The sequence below is a fragment of the Phaethon aethereus genome (genome assembly GCF_964289735.1).
Source record: "Phaethon aethereus genome assembly, chromosome: 4".
Taxonomy (NCBI): domain Eukaryota; kingdom Metazoa; phylum Chordata; class Aves; order Phaethontiformes; family Phaethontidae; genus Phaethon; species Phaethon aethereus.
This window is the reverse complement of record NC_138578.1, coordinates 51,895,348-51,914,749: the sequence shown is the minus strand read 5'-3', so window position 1 is coordinate 51,914,749 and position 19,402 is coordinate 51,895,348. Positions and strand designations below refer to the sequence as shown.

General features: G+C 34.8%; 1 protein-coding gene across 4 annotated transcripts in view; it reads left to right on the top strand.

Moving 5' to 3' along the window:
* Window positions 1-19,402, top strand: part of MICU3 (mitochondrial calcium uptake family member 3) — a gene marked incomplete at its 3' end in the record, with an annotated part of 52,308 nt that overhangs the window by 20,982 nt on the left and 11,924 nt on the right. For all 4 annotated transcript variants that reach the window (XM_081998967.1, XM_081998966.1, XM_081998965.1 and 1 more), the window contains 5 exons: window positions 3,887-3,934; window positions 5,408-5,490; window positions 10,099-10,170; window positions 11,511-11,549; window positions 15,156-15,251. In XM_081998967.1, coding sequence (XP_081855093.1) covers window positions 3,887-3,934; window positions 5,408-5,490; window positions 10,099-10,170; window positions 11,511-11,549; window positions 15,156-15,251 — 338 coding nt within the window. The remainder of the gene's footprint in view (window positions 1-3,886; window positions 3,935-5,407; window positions 5,491-10,098; window positions 10,171-11,510; window positions 11,550-15,155; window positions 15,252-19,402) is intronic.

Genomic DNA, 19,402 nt, shown 5'->3' with positions numbered 1-19,402 from the left:
GCCAACAACAAAATTCCAATCAAACTTATGCATGTAATTGATGAATCTAATTCAAATGCAGCTCAAATTTATTAAAGGACTGAGTATGCACCTACTCTCAGAGGAGGGTCCTGGGCTTGAATATCTAGTGCATGGAGGCACTCACTTTCTTCCCTGTGTCTGCAGCCATAACCCCAGGGAGGCAGAAACTGGCACATCTTTGCACTGTATTTCCTTGCTCTAGGCTGCTTTCTATCTAGTCATTACAGCTGACTTTTACAATATTAATTACATAAAAATTCATCTTCCAAATCTGTTAAATCAATATATTATCAGTTTAAAAAAAAACATATCTGGATGTTGCTTATTAAATCTGTGATAAAATGTCTGCAACATGCAGTCTTGATTCAACAATATCTACTCCAGTTTTCTGCCAGTGAAATTCTGCAGAAGTTGATGGAATTAAGAGGACTCAAAACTGGCATAATTAGCTGGTAAAATTAGTAATGAACTTAAGCACTTACGTAGCTTTTCAGCATGCTTTATGAAAAGGTGCATTCTGTTATCCCATTTTATAGATAAAAGATGGTAATAAGGTCATTTAGTAAGGCGGTGACAGGAATGGGAATAGAATTCAGGTCTCCTTAATTCTAATTTAGTGTTTATTTAGTACATGACATGAAAACTCCAAGATTAATTTACTCATTTTCTTTAAAGCGTGCACGTTTTAATACGAAGTAAGTAGCAAAAGTCTATGTCCATTTATTTTGCCATAGATTCATTTAAATCAAATGAGCCATGTAGATTTGTGCTAGTTGGCCTTAGGTTTTATTTTTATGCTTTACCCTTGAGTGACCTGCCTCTCTTCTTTCTGATCTTAGTGTAAGCTTTTCTTTCTGTTCAGTCATCATTTCAGAGCCTCTCTTCCATAACACTCAGAGCAATCAACCAGAACTATCTGTCTACAGCTACAATATGCCAGTACAAACAAAAGGAGAGAATGCTTTCAAGGCCTTTTATATTGCTCTCTTCATACTTGTGATGGACTACTTGACAATTGCACTTTCTTCCTCCTTTTACAACAAAGAAGGTGTCATCAAACAAACAAAAATACATATTTACATTTACTGACTGGCTATTAAAGAATGTTTTACATCACTGAATGAGAACCTTTGAGGTATCTGATTTCTTGATAGCTGCTTGTCCAAACAGATTCAAACAGACCTTTGAAAACTAATTTCTGCAAGCGGCTGTCTAAAAGCAAGAAGATAAAGCATAGAGCATGTGTCACTTAAATGCTTGCTAATTTTCAGTGTGGAGCTATGTGTAAATTGAGGAAAAGAGTAGGTGATAATTAAAAATATTTAGTAGCCTTCCTAACTACATCTACTAGCAGTAGTAAAGTTTTGGTTCTGAAGACTTAAATTTGCTCTTGGATCAAAAGGTGGGAAAATGCCTTTTTTCCATGAATGGAATGGAAGTTGGGAGGATTGGGAGAGTTTCAGCTGGTAAAGGTTGAGGGTTTTAGTGATTCTTTCTAGTATGTGATTTGGTCCCAAAGGCAATTCAGTTAACTGTCTTTCTTTTGTATTGTCTTTATATTCCGGTCTTTGTGATATCTGTGGAGATCTCTGTGCTTGGTTATTTTTTCTTTTATGTTTGAGGATAGTAGACATGATTCTCTTAAAGGCACTCCTCTTTCAGAACAGTTGGCTTTTAGGGAGGAGTATTGCATGATCAAAGGTTTGGGGAGGCATCTGGACAGATACAAAAGAAATATAGCTGAGATTTTCATATCTCAGCTATTCAAGAGGACAGAAGGTCCCTTCTGAGTATTATTTCAGGACAGAATTAATTAGAACTTTTTGTGCTGTAAATATTAGTAGAAGATACCAAAGTTTCTTACTTTGAAAGTGCTGATGTTAAATGTGTTCAAATAATTGTAAAAACCACATGAATGATACAGTGTTTTGAGTTTTAATTTTAGAGGTTTTTCAGTGAAAAAAAATCAGATTACTATTTACATAGTTTGTCACATATTCAGTTAAGTCAGATTTTAAAAGATATTTAAACATCCAAAGCTGTGGATGTTTTTAGAAAAACTTTTGCACCTGACTTGGACTGAAATCAAGGAGACAGCCAGCAACTTTTGAAAATCCCAGCTGATAGACATCTTTACTCTCAGGCACCTAAATACTTTTTTTTTTTTTTTTTACTCTTTTGAAATAGTTTAATATTGTGGACTGACTTAACACTTTTGGTTTTGCAGAACAGAAAAAATCAATTGGTTAGAAATAAAGAACCAGTTTTGCTAGTTCAGCCTTGAAAATCATTAGAGCTAAGGGCTTTTTGGGAGAGCTGCAAGTCATTGCTTTCAGTTTTTGTTGAACTCTAAGATGCTTCTCTTCATTGGAACTATATGGGCATTCTGCAAGGTTATCTCTTTTACAGAAGAGCTAGAAAAGGAGAAGTACAGCTTATGGCACCAGGCATACTATTTAGATATTAATCACAGAATCATTAAGGTTGGAAAAGACCTTTCAGATCATCAAGCCCAACCATCAACCCAACACCACCGTGCCCACTAAACCATATCCTGAAGTGACACATCTACACATTTTTTGAACACTTCCAGTGATGGTGACCCCACCACCTCCCTGGGCAGCCTGTTCCAATGCTTGACCACTCTCTCAGTAAAGAAATTTTTCCTAATATCTAGTCTAAACCTTCTCTGGCACAACTTGAGGCCATTTCCTCTCCTACTATCGCCAGTTACTTGGGAGAAGACACCAACACCCACCTTACCACAACCCCCTTTCAGGTAGTTGTAGAGAGCAATAACGTCTCCCCTCAGCCTCCTCTTCTCCAGAGTGGACAACCCCAGTTCCCTCAGCTGCTCCTCATAAGACTTGTGCTCCAGAGCCCTCACTAGCTTCGCTCCAGCTCCTCAACATCCTACTTGTAGTGAGGGGCTCAAAACTGAACACAGTATTCAAGGTGCGGCCTCACCAGTGCTGAGTAGAGGAGTACAATCACTTCCCTACTCCTGCTGGCTACATAATTTCTGATACAGGCAATATTGATATTGACTTAGTTCTTATTTAAATTTTGCCTTAATCACTTCTGAAGAGACTAGGAAGTGCCATTCCACACTGTGATTGCCTTTTGACATCTAACAAAAGGTGAAAGGCTTAGAATGTATTCCTTACAGATCTTCTGAATGTAGAAGACATAGTACAAATGTCTCTTAACAGGCTTTTAAAATATTTACAAAATTTACACATTCATTTAGTACAAGTTTTAATATAAATTCCAAGTGATGATTATGAAAATGTGCATATGAAGACAACTCAAAAGCCCAAATCTAGGCATTCATAGGTAACATGAAGCCAAGTTTTCAGTTGATACAGGACATGCCACTTACAAAGCACGTATTAAAGTCAAGAACTGTATTCAAGTGGTACATATCAGGAGGGAGCACTATTAATGTTCTCAGAGTAAATGCTGTCATACTGTTAGAGAGTGTTGCCATGAACTATTAGTGGGGGTTTTTGGAAAAAGATGGAAAAATAATTTCTATCAGTTTCTAAAAATCTAGGCAGCTCCTATTTAATGAGCCATTCCCCACTGACTGTAGTTGTTTATTTGCCATATTTAGTGTATTCCTCCCCTAAAATACTCAACACACACTCCCCCCAGACTCCCCCCCCCCTCCCGCCCCCCGCCATGCTTCAGTATTTTAGACTCATTGACCAGGTTGAATACAGTCACGTGCATGGAAGTATGAATATGCATATACACATGTACAACAATTATCCTCCTTATACATAGATTTAATATTTTCAAGTTTAGGATGTGAAGATGAGGTGAAACTAATATGGCATAACTTTTTTTTTTTTGTCTTCAGGTGTGATATCTTACACAGAATATTTATTCCTCTTATGTATTTTAACAAGTAAGTATTTTTGGAAAAAAAAACCCCAACAAAACTTCCTTACAAATTTCTAAGCTCTGAATGTATTGCTGTATGTTACTCCTTTTCTTTTTTTTTTTTTTCTTCTCCTGCATATCCCAATACGGAAGAAAATGTATCATGCATCTCTATGTCCATTTGAACTTCTCCTTTCCTACTGGAATCCTGTGTTATGTTTTATTTAAGTGCTTTATTATCTAGAACACCTTTTACTGACTGTTGAGAAAGTTGAGCCATAAACTTCAGCTAAACCCCAGTTAAAAGCTTAAATTTATTTTCTTCTTGGAAATTCCTACAAAATTTCTAGCAGAATTTACTGAACTTCATAAAGGACATTGATTATAGGAAGAAGAGAAAGATATACATTCTTACTGGATTGTTTCACCTATTAGTGCATAATGGGTGACATCAATGAGACAATGACAAAATATAAAATATAAGATCTGTCAAACTAAAGTAGATGTTTATTTATGTTAGAAAACACTATCAATACTGAATATTTGTTCTTATCACTGAATACTTATTCTGTTATCATCCATAAAAACAAAGTGGAAGAATGAACAAAGAAGAACTAGAGTAAACTACGCCTGATACGGACTTTGTTTTGATGTTTTAAAAGGTGTTTTTTGGGAAGGAGTGAAGTGTTTTTCTTGTCTTTCCTTTGTATAGAATTAAAAAAATTCTGTTGGATTCATTAGGTTTTCCTTCAGACATGATTTGGAGTCATACTGTGAATCAGAGCAGGCACTTGACCCTGAACCCTTACAGTCCCTAGCTGCTGGATCTATGGATATCCTTCCATCATTTCTTTGTTATCTGGACTAACTTTTGGCCATAATTCATCCATATTGCAAATCATTGAGTATCACCAAAATGTTGCCTAAAGGCTTTCACTTACCATTACCTTCAAAGTCCCCACACTTTGGAAAGAATTTAAAATTCTAACCTGATTTCGAATTTCAATTACTCTAAGCATGTAAATAAGAAAATTCTGGGTCTCTTTCAGCACGTCATTTGTTTTGACCAGAAGTTGCATCCTGTACATTTTTTGCAAAACTTTTTACAAGTGTCTTTTAGAACACTGTGTCTTCATAAAAAGCCTATTTTCTACAAACTTGTGGTTTGTAACATAAAATGGACTCTAGTTACAAACTAACACTCTTAACTACCTAACCAGCCATTACTGTGAGATTTTTTTTATATATTTCATGTTCTATTTCTACTGTCTCTTTCCTCTAATCTATGAATTTGTGAGCATGCCTTTTGTTTTCATGACATGGATAATACTGTTTTACAGATGTTATGGTTTGCATTTATTATGTACACAACAGTACTAATTTAAATTAGTTGAGGATACGGCTTTTATAAACAGACATCAAATAATTTCTTAGAGTTTTATATTTGCTCTCTTTCCAAGCAAATAAATAACTGAATGGGGCTTTTTTTTCTTGGCAGAGCCTCATGCAGGTTTTAGAATTGCTTTCAACATGTTTGATACCGATGGCAATGAGATGGTGGACAAAAAGGAATTCTTAGTGGTATGTATATTTTCAGTCTTTGAATTCTTGAAAGTAATCTTGAAATTCATTTTTTTTGTCTGGACTGAGACTTGTGATGATGTCAATACTCATGAGAGTATTCTTCACTGAATTTAGTTATTTGCCGTATTTAAAATAGGAAATAGTAACATAAATTGTGAATAGTGTCTCCTTATTACAGTGCATGGGTGTGTTGTATATAATGATTTTTGAAACTTAATTCCAGTTTTTATTCTGGATCTTTTAAATTACTACTACGTTAACAGATAATTAGGCTATTAAAGCAATACTGCTGCATCAGTGGTCAGCAAAATTATTTAATTGCTATAATGATGGAGGGCCTTGTGAAAGAATCTTTTCCTGGGAGACCACTTCACGTTGTCATTCATTCTGCTTATAATCCCAGGTGCCCTGAAAATATTGACTGATACAATGTAACACTATAATCTGTTTTGGACAAGATTTGTAATGAAATAAAACGTACTGTACATATACCTAGTTCAGCCCATTTATATACAGTATAAATCAGAGTTTTATAAACTGATAATGTCCATATGCAACAGATGTCTGGGTTTACACCGAAACACTCAGCTATAGCAAACATAGTTTTTGACATTTCTTTAGAAATTAGCATTTAAAGGGTTGTGGTTAGTGGTTTAGACAAGCTTTCTGAAGACTGCATGAGGCCTTTATTTTCTATTGAACAAGTACAGGCTATTAACGGTATAAAAAATAAAAGAATTGCATCAGATGTTTGTAAAAAGGGTATTTGCAGAAGACATCAATTCTTATCTTCGTACATTTTTGTGTAGTTGAGTTTATAAATACAGTAAGTACCTATGAGAAAAAGTGCCCTGTCTTACTGAAGAAGATGGAACAAAATATGAAGGATGAAACAGACACATGGAATGGATTTAAGTGTCAGACCACTATTGATTTAAAATGAAGACACCCTAATTCCCTGTGTGCTGTTTCTTAATTGTTTTCAAGCTAAGTTACAAGGCTTGATTCAGATAAGCTATGCTAACCTAAAGAAAACAGAAACCTGAAAGAAACTGTCCTCAACCCACTGAACTTCCCTCAGTTGTTCTTTTCAAGGAAGTGATACACAGCCAAGTGAGTGAGTTCTGTCATCTAGGGGACTTGTTTTCTGGTGGTATAGCTTAAGCAGAACAGATCTCATTTATTTTCGAAGCTGTCACCACTTGCAAATTGTGGCATGCTGATCATTTTTTGTATTCTAATATTAAAGGTACATGTCCTTATATTTGCTAATTCCTAGTAACAGTCTCCTCTGGTCAGGGGAAAAAGCCAGCAAACATTGGATTAATTGGCCAAAGGAAAAATAGAAGAAGAAGAAAGAAAAAAAAAAAAACTTTCACGATTCCATAAAAGAGAAAGTGTTGGAATAGACTGACTGGTGGGGTTTTTTGGGTTTTTTTTTTTTATTAAAGAAAAGGCTTCCACTGCAACAGCAAAGTGGGAGGAAATTGAAGAAGGAGGCTTTGTCTTTCAGAAACTGATGTTGAAAATTAAATCAAATAAGTATATAAGGCAGGAAGCAAGGACAACATTTAACTAAGGATATTGCATCTTTCTTTCTAACTGTGCTTTTATAGTCCTCTTCATATCCTACTTTTTATTTGTTCTCTGTCATGGGCCCTGATAAAAATTTCTCCTTGTTATTCTTTTCCTGTTGCCAGACTTGGTGAATAGAAGAAAGGAAGGAGAATTTTCAAACATTAGATATACTGTTCTCCACCTATTACTGTATTTAACAAATTTGTATAGAATAAACCTGACCCTCTGATTGATTTCCATGTCAGTGACCTTTCAAAAATTAGATCAAAACCCATAAGTCAGAATGTTAGATCTGAAGTGAGAAAGACTAAAACAGATAGGTATGTAGATAGGTAATGTCTGTCTGTGTAAATAAAAGCAAATATGAAAATAAAAGTTGATTTGGTGATGCTGCAGCTGTGGTAGACCTGGCCCCAGAACATACATTTGGCATCTGTACTCACCTTGCTTGGGTGTACATCATTCATCTCCTGTGTGCCTGGAAGCAGGAGACTGTAAGTATTGGTATTTGAACTATATCCATTTGCAAAATACTTCTCCGTTGATGACAGTCAGCTATCATAAAATTAGAAATATATCGAATACTATTCAGTTTTGTAAGTGAAGAGACTTTGAAGAGATTGGTGTAGAGTTCACATGTTACGTGATTCTTGAAGAGCATGTGTAGTGGAGAGTTGAAAAATACTTAATTTTTCTGGTAACTTCTTTAGCGTTTTTGTAAGCTAATTCTATGGTGTTTGTGCTTTCCTTTTTGCTTATGTCATAGGGGTGAGGTCAGGGAACAGAAGGATTGTGTTCCCTTGTTACAGGAGATCTTGTTTTTGCTCCTTTCAGCAGTCAATCTCATCCTATTTCAAACAACGTTCCAATGAAAGTACTCGTAGATCCTTTTCACATTCACTTTTCTATTCGCTGGTATCCTATAGCACTCCTTCTGAACAAAAGATCCATTTCCAGAAGTTTAGCAAGTGCTTTAATGATGAATGCAACAGAATCCTATTCCCTTTGCCTCTGTGGCAGGGAAAATACATCCAAGGATGCATTGCTTTTTACCAGTCTTTCTTATTTTTCAATTACTGCCACTTTTCTCTCCTATTTGATGGCTTGTCACTTTTCAAAAGGTATTTTCTTTCTACTTCTCTCTCTTCGTTTACCTTTCTTCTTTCCACAGTTTTGGATTGCAAACTCTGTAATACTCTAGGCCATCCAGCTCAATGTCCTGTCATGACTCCTTCCTTGTCAGCATAGGTTACAGTAATTGGTTCCTGCAGCTTTTAAAAAATACTAGGAAAAACATACCAAGGTCTGTAAATTGATGCAGTATGCAAGAATAGATACAGTGACACACATAATATTCTGGTCTGTATTTGCCTTACAGGCAATTCCAGAACACAGTAGTCAATTTTGGAAATTCATAGAATCATTAAGGTTGGAAAAGACCTCCAAATATCATCAAGTCCAACCATCAACCCAACACCACCATGCCCACTAAACCATGTCCCAGAGTGCCATGTCTACACGTTTTTTGAACACACTCCGCCACTTCCCTGGGCAGTCTGTTCCAATGCTTGACAACTCTTTCAGTAAAGAAATTTTCCCTAATATCCAATCTAAACCTCCCCTGGTGCAACTTGAGGCCATTTCCTCTTGTTCTATCAGTATTCATAAAATGTTATTTATAAATGTGTTTGCTATTTAATTGCTAAACACTGTATTCATTTATTTCAGTGTTGTTATACCCCTGCCAGTAGAGTTTGCTGATCCCTTTGTCTTAGTCATCTGCCTTCTCTGAAATATGGTATTCTGAAGTCAAATTTGGAAAATTTACTTGCAGAATTTATCACACATAGTTTAACTTTCTCATTCCAATACCTAGGGAGCTCTGTATGTGTGTCATTACAGTATCAGATTTTTATCAGGCTTCTGGTAGGTAAAATTGGGTCTTTGAAATGACTGCCACAATTGTTTGTTTATGGTACTACCGCCATGATGTTTGGTTCTGAAAATACCATATTCTAGATAAAACAAATTTGTCAGCCACAGTGTTTATTCTTTTTTCAGCCATTCTGAGGTTAGCAAATGCTGCAAGTGGCAGTACAATATTTTCAGGTCCAATTTTTGAAACGCTGACGCTCACTGGTAGAGATATAGATGGGATCATAGTTAATACTGCTCTGTCTCCTATGAAGAGTAAACACGGTGTCACTTTTTTCTAATGGTTTGCAAATATTAGTAAGTATTACTATAAATAAAACCATTTAAAGAATACAGATACTTACAAAGAAAGATAAGTAGTACATACCATTTCTTAGTCTAAAATTTTTCTTTGCGGTTTCCAAAAATAAATATGTTTAATAATGTCTGTCTGTTTTAAATCTTGTATTTGAGGTTTTCTCAGAAGTCATGTTTAAAGCTCTTAATGTAGCGAAAGTTGTGAAAGGGGTATTTTACAAGACCTGAAGGTATTCTTTGAACAGACTTGAAAAAAAAAAAACAGTACTTGATAAATTACTCTTGAGTAGTAGTTTGTTGCTGCTGAAGGGGAATGTTTCACCCCCACCGGGTGTTTCCACCCTTCCCTTGTGCCAGCAGGAGTAAAAACTGATCTTGTTGGAAACTAACAATCTGAAAAGAAGGTTGATCCAGCTGCCTAAATAGCCACACAGATACTAATTAGCACCCGACAAGAAAGGAGGTGGTGAAAATGGCTGGAACTCCCCCTTTTTATATAGGCTGCGTTGGCTAAAATATAAAGCTAAATAGGATGTTCTTAGTTTTGTGCTCCCAAATAGAATTATTAGCCTTACTTTGTGGAAAAAGTATTTCCTTTTTCCTTTCTGTGTGGTGGTGAAGGTGACAGAAGGAGTGTGAAGGCATGAACATGAACAGTAAAGCATCATTGAAACACTGATATTTTAGTAAAAAACTGTGTTTTAATACTGTTTGCAGTGTTCCGCATGATGAATAATTGTTATGCATGTGAAATAGTCTGAAAACTAATTAGGAACAAAACGGTTTACTTTTTAGCTACAAGAGATTTTCAGGAAAAAAAATGAGAAGAGAGAAAGAAAAGGAGATGAAGAAAAACGTGCAATGCTGGTAAGTAAATTAGAAAAGTTGCAGCTGGTAGTTGGCTTGTTTTCTTTGTTGTAGGACAAAGTTGTGCGTGTGTGATTTCACTAATCACTTTCAAGTTTTTTTTAAAAAATAAATTCATATCATTAAAAGAATATGTATAACTATATAACAAAAAAAGCTATATATTTAGCCTAAACTGCAGTTATTGAAAAAAATATTTAAGTGGTCTATAGAAAGAAGAAATTGGTGTTTAAATACTGTATTACATATTATGACAATAGCATTGATTCCATTTGGAATCTATAAATGTAGGAAAAGTGAGTAGTAATGACCCAGTGTTATTGTGTATAAGAGTTAGAGATCTCAGTGGCAAGACCAAACTATACTCCTGCTCCCAGAACTAACGGAAACTGTTCAGGTAGACATACTGATCCATGCTTGTTATTAACATAGTACTTTTAAAATAGCTGATGTTGCAAGTCAACTTAGATTTTATATTAAAAATCACTTTTTTTTTTTTTAAATACTGCTTATGACTAATGCAAAATGGTTTTAGTTGCTTATATTATGTGACTAGATTTTTGTGGAATATTGAATACTCATTCTTATTTAAGGTCAAATTTGCATTTCTTCTGTGCATAAGAAAGGTAAGTCAGAAATAGACAAGTCTGTGGTGGTTTGTCTTGAAGGATGACAGCAGTAGCAGGATCTTATTTTACTGTTGGACAAGTAAAAATTAGGGACAAATCTCTGTCAAGCCCACGACAGAAAAAAACATGTTCATTTGTAATTTGCATATTTATGGCAAAATTTCCTTATTATAAGAAACATTTTGACATACATGCAAAGCTTCTCATAGTGCCCATTATCCTTTTGGGACCATAGATGCTTGATCTCAGATCTTTGTCTCTGAAAACATAGGAAGTTTCAATTTAAAAAATTAATACTTTTTAAACCTTCCCTAAGCATAAAAAGGGATCTTTTCTTCTGACTCAGAGAGACCTATCCTTCTCAGCTTTTCAAAACTGTAGGTCACTTGTTGAATCTCTCACACACTATTTATTCTGAACAAAGGAAACTTACACCCAAATTAAGAGCTTTTGGAAAAAGTAAAGATAACCAAATGGAACATTTCTCCTGAGAGCAATGTCTGCAACTTCTTACTTCTTTTTTGAAAATTTAAAGAATGAGATTGAAAATAAACCATTTTTTCTTCACTGTCGTTTCAAAAACAACAAATCTAATAATATATAAACTATTCCTGTGTCTTAACCTATTCTGTTGTCTTTATTTTTTTTTCCTTCTTTTGGCTTCATTCTGACATGTGATACTTGGGTTGGCCCGTTTTTGCTGTATGTCAGCGTCTTCAACTTTATGGATATCATACTTCTACTAACAGTGTATGTACTCTAATTATTTTCAATTTATGCAGTCTTCACCAGAGAGGTGAAATAATATGCCATAAGAAAATATATTATATTTATCTTTTTCATCAAGTAAATTACTTCTGCTAATTAGTACAAGTGTGATGGATCTTTAATTGCATAAAAGGTTGTGCATGCTTGTTGCATGCATTCTAAAACAGGCAAGCCTACCAGGAGGAAAGGTTGCTCGCTCTATTTATATAAAATGAAGGAAATGATATTTTTAATGGAAAGGACAAAGTATATCTTAAGAAATTACAGACTTGTTTTTAATTAATGTATGTAAATTAAGTCATTCTGCATGAGTCATTTGATCCATGTTTGTCTTGTCTCCTTATGTATATTGAGAAGTAATAGTCAAATAAAAAGAGAGCTATCTGCTTCACTTGCAGAATAAATAAATAAGACATTTCAGTGCTGAGCTAGAATAGGATTTTACAGAAAATAGTCCCTGTATTATGTAGGTGACAGTAAACGTCATCAGTTTTAAGGAATGGGGGAGAGAATAAGCAAGAGAGATCTGGGTTTTTTAATGTCTTCACCCTGACCTGATTAATTTTTGGATCACAGCAGAAGTAAAGCTGTTGTAAAAAAAGTTTGATGTGATGTTAAAATAGAAGAATTAAACTTGTTTTGGTATGATTATTGTGATATTCAAAGTGAGGGGAGGGAACCTACAAGAATTAGATAACTAGTGAATTTACAGTTTTAAAGTCTGTTTCTTTATATAATCTTTCACAGGAATGCACAGCTTTATTTCTTGTGAAGTTAGCACGTACAGTTTGGGTGGTATTCAGGAAGGAACTCTGTTGAATGAAAAGGTGCAGTGACAGGATATAGATGCTGCAATGTTGTGAGAATAGTGGGTTTTAGATCAGGCTTTACTGCAGTGAAAGGTGCTGTACGGTGGTTGCCATATTCTTGTGCTGCATCCGATTTTAAACTGAAATCAAACTAGTTAGGCTTTCCTACTCATATAATAGCTTTCAGCTTAAGTAAAAAAATCTCCTTCTAGATATGGTCCACTCCAGCCACATCCTAACTCTGTATCAAGGTCATGCCTAGGTGTGCACCATCTTTTCCTTCCCTCCGACGACCTGAATAGAGATCTGCACACAAAGGAGACTCAGATGTATAGGAATTCACAGTGTCCAACAAATCTCCCACCCCAGAATATTGATATTTTTATTTCTATTTCTCCTACTGAAACAAGAATTGTAGCAGCCTTTTCAGTTTCACTTGGTGTCCTGGATAGTTGAAGATACTCAAGACCTAGGAGATGCAGCTCTGAAATGTCTGGGGTAGTACAAAGTGCTGTGTTGGGCCCTTTTCCTCACTTCATCCTTCAAAACAGTTCTAATTTTTTGAGAAATTACAAAGCCTAAGCCATAGGGTGCATACAGTGAAGTTTTAAATGGGTTAAATATTTTTGTCTTTTCATTTGCATAGGTTAATTCTTTCAAGTCATGTTCTGGTGCATACTGCAGTTGTGTGTTAAGACTACTTCAGCATGTGTTGCATGAGTGCTCTTACTAGCCAAATGCCAACCGGAACATGATAATTATGATGAGATGTATGTAAGGAAAATAAAACGTGCATGCCCAGAAATACTAACTCCATTGGCTAAAGTAAATCTCCAGTAAGAGAGCAGATTCAGTGAATACTTAAAATATCTATATTACATTATTTTCTGGATAAGGGATTGAGGTGGTGTTCATACACATGACCCAGTAAATACCAAAGGTATAAATAAATGTAAGAGAGAAACCAATGCCCTGAGGACCTAATCCTGTAGTTTAGCAATTTAGGACTGAACGGAGTTGTATGAGACTACTGTGGCGACAGTGTAGGAACTGTCACTCCAAAATAAGAGAAAGATAAAACCAGAATTTTTCAAAGTGGAAATAAAAGTATAATATACATTGAGCATAAATATAATTCCTGGTAGTTTCTTATGCTTCTTTCATGACAATTCACAGAAAGTGATGAGTTGAATTGGCTGGTGGAGAAAGTACGTAATAGAGCTTGTGGAAGTGGTACACAAGTTGAAAAAAATTTTAAATTACTTAGCATATTTCCTTCCAGCAAATACGTTAGTATTGTGTAGACAGACACACTTCGTATTACATATCTTAATGCATTTTTATCTTTTTTTTAATTACATACTGACTTACTGCTGGAATACTGTTTCTGTAGTATTAAGAACCTTATTTGTGTACGATGTAAATTTACATAATCGTTCATATACAGATGCATTTTTATAAACATGTAAAATATATCTGAAGCAAATTAATACAGGATGTTTCTATAAGTACTGAGCCCCATTACACTGATTGTAATGTAGCCCTTAAATACTATCTTCACGCAGGTAACTGTGTATCACTGCTGGATGTACTGCAAGTGTATTGAAGACCTGTTACCTGAGGAGATACTGTGCTAAAGAACATTAAGGAAAAAGAGAAATTGTACTATATTTCAACTGTTTAAAGAATTAAATTTATATTTCCATGATTGACATTGTGGAATATATAGAGACAATAAACCTTAAATTCTGTACAGTATTCTTTACGATAACAGTGTGGTTTTACACATGGTACAGCAGTCACATCAGTGTAAACTTCTAAGAGAATAGTATGTGTTGACTCAAAAAAAAAAAAAAAAAAAAAAATGGTTTTCATTTGTAGTTAGAAGACTAAACACATTCTGCCTTTGTCTTGCGTGCCCACATGGACATGAGTGGGAAGCCCTGAAAGTAGACGACCTAGTTTACATTGAGTTCTGGAGAGAAAGGGGAAAATTGATTCAGTTGCAATAACCTTAAGCAAATTCAGATAGCCTTCTGCTGTCTTTAGGATCACCTCCCCTAGATTCATTTTGGGGAAAAAAAGAAATTTATTAGGTAGATCTTTCAAAACTAATTGCAAGATAAAGGAAGGCCTATTTTAATAAGGGAGGATTTTTCAGGCTTCCAGATACAAAACATTTCAGAGCAAAAATGTAAATGTATTTTCCGTTTAAACAAGGTAAGTTTGATCATCACATGCACATAGTGGTCTTTTGATGAGTATGTTACAGCTGAAGTTGGACTTACTAGGCTTTTTTTTTGCGTTTCTTTATTGTTGGAAGGATGTCATCCTGATTATTGGATGAAATTCATTTATATAACTAATTAGATGGTAGCATTTCCATTTTGACCAATGGGAAAACAAATTTCATATTGTAAGAATATAAATAAATATTTTTTGGCAAAAAAGAGTTGTTGGACAAGCAACAGCAAAATACTGAGTTTTAGAGGACATTTTTGCATTTACTTTCAATAAATATTTTCTCTAAATTATTTTGTTTGGGAAAGTAGAGTCTGTTGATACTTTTGGCACAGCCAAGCTATGAGTCATAAGCTGTAATATACTAGTGTTCCTTTGATTTACAAAGTGTCATGTAACTGGGTAGAAATTTCTGTGTAGAAGCAAAAGAATCAAGCCATGCTTTTGAAGATCAGTTGGAAGAGATTTTAAAGTCTGTAAGCAGTTGTTTTATTGTTCTTTGGTTTTCAAACAATTGTGCTTCTTGAAACTTCTGCAGGTTCTTAAAACAGAAGGCGAGGACCTTGTCCCCAGAAGCTATTGGGATACTTTGAGACGTAGCACAAGCCAAGCACTCTTTTCGGACCTTGCGGAGGTATAAGACAACCTCTGTCTCTGGTCCATAAGCAACTGCTATTTTATTTATTTCTGTTGTTTGTTTTCCTGTTTTATGCACTTTGTTTCTTTTCTTCCTTTTAATTATTTTTTTTTTAAACCCGAAAGTTGTCAGATGAAATTGATTTGGTTCCATGTGGTGCAGTAATTCAAAGTTGTCATTTCTCATGAAAGAGTTGGAAGATTGAGTCCTCTTCAGTCCTGACTGTAGAAAACATTCTCTGACACTAATAGTGACAGTATTTCACAGTTAGAGAAATAATTCAGGAAATCTTTGTCGTTTAGACTTGGTCCAGTGATGTGACAACTTTAATGAGAGTTGCAGCCATTTAAGCTTTTAACATTTAGGTCTTTTAATGTGCTTTTTCTGTATGTTATCAACCTTATCTTCATAAAAGCAGTGTCACGCAAAGATTGTGTTAATTGTTTGAACCAGAAATGTTGTAAGGTAACCAAAACAGTCTATTTGATCATTATGGAGGATAGCAATATCACTGTACTGTCAAATCAATTTTTAAATTCTAATCAGATCCTTGTTTCATTATATGCTTTCAGACAATTAAGACACTTATTTGTACTTATCGTTTAAGAGGGTTAGAAGAATAGATCATTTAGGCTTTTCTGTGCCCCATACAGTGAGGGTGATTGCTCTGGTGGTTGTGGCATTAAAGGACATACAGCAACTCCCCACTGACTCACTGGTCTCAAGTCCCATGCTTCATAAGCAGGATCATAATGAGAAAAGAACATGGAACTGAAACGGACCTCCAGGGTAAAACAGTCTTTTTCTTGGCTTCATAAGCAATGTGTGCTCCATATTAAAAGTAATTAGTGGTTTGTCCCTGCTGTTCCTCTGCAGAAGCTATTGAATAACCTGAGGACTTGGATGGACTTTTTCTAATTTCCAGGCTAAATTTACTCATAGTCCCTTTATACCAATCTGTTGTCCCTTATTTTTTGTAGGGCTTTTTCTTCTTTAGTGTTACTCTTCTTACTCATGGTTGTGTTTATAAATGCAGTCATAGCCCACAGTTTTAATTTATCGTAGGCTAAACAAAACAAGGTCTTTGATTTTTCTCTTAAGGTAGAACTTACATTTCCCAGGTATCAAATAGGCCTTCTCTGTACCTCTCTCAGCTTGAGTTCATTTGCCTTTGAACAAAACAAAATGTAGTTACAGAACTGAGTTTTAGACCAATATTTATAGCAATATTCATAGTAATCTTGCAATAAAGCAGTATGCCCAGCCTTTATTTCCTTGCTTTTAAATGCCTTTAATTTGGTGAGAGAGATTTTTTACATCTGATGCCTCAGGCTAGTATCTGTATGTAATTGAAGCTTAACAGCATCTATATTAACCATTGATTCAAATTGTCTGTAAAATGTATAAAAAGTCTCTCTGCTCACTTTTAATTAATATTATGGAGAAAAAAGTGTATATCTTTCTTTTGCTCCACTGAGAATTTCCCACTTCTCACCATAATCATCTTTATCTGGCTTGGTTTAAGTTTGAGTTGGCTGGCTTTTATCCACATGCTTCTCTCTCCCAAGTACTCTCACATCTGAATGATATTATAGCCATCTGTACTAAGAGAGTGGCATAAAGTTAGGTGACACTGGAGTATGTGTTGTTTCATAGCCTTTTGAGAAGGTCTTGTGTAAGTTGAAAAGGAGAGTCAATAAGGTTCGTTTTTATAAAAATCAACTTACAAGGTCTCTTTGGGGGGAAAAAGAAGTTACTCATCACATCCAGTTTCTTTCTAGAACAGTTTACAGTGTTGTTTCTGCTATTCCTAATTGAAAGCAACCACACCATCCTGTTGGAATATGCCATTTACCACTGAGTTCAGTTTTTGGGTTTATTCTTAAATTACTAAATGAAACTTGAAATCAGAAGGGTTACTATCACTGTTGAAAAATCAAGGACTTGCAGTCAGAAAGCTTTTACTAACTCAAAGCATAATATGCATACTTCATTCGCAGCATGTGTTGCTATAAGTGGACCATAGCTCATGAGTTTAACTTACTTTAGTCAACACTCTTTAATCAAAAGCTTGAAATTAATTTTGTAGAATTCAAAAAAAAAAAAAATTACTGCTCTTCAGGTTAGGAAATTGAGAGGAAAAGATGTTGCCATTATGCAGCAAGCCAATAATGTGACTGAAACTTGCCTCTCCTCTTTGTCTCTTTACTGGTATTTGTATTGCAGTTAGTGTAAAGAGAAGTGAGCCAGGGTTTTATTCTCACTTAAAAGATTTCAAAATATATTAGATCAGAATAGAGTCTCGTATTTGTATATATGGAAACAGGTGCAGTCATTGCATTTACACTGATCTAAAATGCAAAACCCATTTTATTGTGAACAATAAATAATAGCTTTAAATGATTAAGGCTTACCCCTTAAGAGAGAGAATTTATATAATGGAGCACAGGAATAGTTTTCAGTTGCCTGCAATTTTGCAGAGAAGCATACTGGGTTGAGTTTCTGGGTGGAGGTTTTTGTTTGGGGTTTTTTCATTTAAGGAGGCTGACCAAATGGGAATTGTGAAAAGACTTACAGATTGTATTTTTTTTAATGGTTCTTTAGATACGGATGAATGCAACCTAAGTCTAAGGTTTTGAAATGTTTTTGCAAGATGAAAGGCTAATTTAACATTTGATATCTTTTCAGTGTACTTGAGGGAAATTGTTTGAATGTGCTTAGGGATTTAATTGCTTAAAAGACATAAGAAATCAGGGTATCTGCATTTCAGTATATTGTGTCCTGTGGTGGAGGATAACAATATTAAAAGACAAATAGTGATTACTTTTCTGAATTTGCTTACTCTAAGATCAGAGCTGTCTTAATTGAAGGACATGAAATATCTCTCTGCCTATATATAAACTATGTCATCTTACTTCTCCCTGGAGAAGAATATGAGAATAAAGAGGAAGCTAGAGTACATGAAATACAATCTTGAGAACTGTAAACTGACTATACTAAAGTACAGAAAAGTCTCTCTCATTTCTTTAGTTCTTAGATATTGAAAGGAAAGGATTTGTGTTGTTGCTGCCTCATGTTTTTCCTTGTTGATACATAAATACTCTTAATGGATATTGCATTTTACATTTTTTACAAATCAAATGTAAATTTGAAATTAATATAGTGTATTTCAGTGAATGTAGATATGAAATGTTTTTTCACAATACATGATGTTGAACTGTTCAAAATGTCTTCCTAGTTTCTTCATTTAGAGTTTCTCCATCTGTTATAAATTTATAGCCTCTTCAGTTATGAAATAAAGTCAGACTTAGAGGACTCTTGAGTGCAGCTTGCAGGTTTACATATGCAGATCTTTATAGATCTGTATAAACAGCTTTCTGTACTTACAGTAAATCCTCTTAAGTTTATAATCTGTCATTATAGTGATAAATTAGTACTGTTACATCTCCCAAATACTTACTAGGTTTCTGTACTGTGTATTCTGTTTTGTACTTTAACAGTAGAGTCAGCAGGCACACTTCCACAAAAATATGGTGTTGCTGGTGGGTGGTAGCTTGCCTAGGAAGAGCAGAGACTACTGCTCTTTGCTCCCACTCTTTGCTTTTCATAAGATCTTGTCTTTGTAAGGAAAACAAGAGCTTGGACAGAAGGTTCTCCCTAGGCAGGTACAGCAAGGAGACTAAATATATTACTTTTTGAATTTCAAATCTTGGCAAATGCATGTTAATACCAGAAGGACATTGCTATGGTGGAATACTATGGCTTTTTTAAGAGCCATATATTATTGAACTATTTTTCAAGCTCTTCAGTATATCAAGAGTTTCTTTGTGAAAGGGGTAAAATCTATGCACATACACAACAGTTAGGGGTAATGAATATGTAGTAAAAAGAAGAATGTTGCACGATCACTATACACAGATGATAGTTACCTCTGTTTATATGTCTTCCTATGTACAACTCTTGCTCTTACAAATGATCAAAATTAGGTTTTTTTTACTATTCTAATTCTGTGCCTTCAAAGTTGATAGTTAGCTATTAAGGAAAAAGTATTAGTACCTGTTCAAAGATTCCTGTCTGATGCAGAGGCCACATACTCAGTAGATGAGGAACATTCTTAAGAGAACAAGTCAAAATATTACTTAATGATT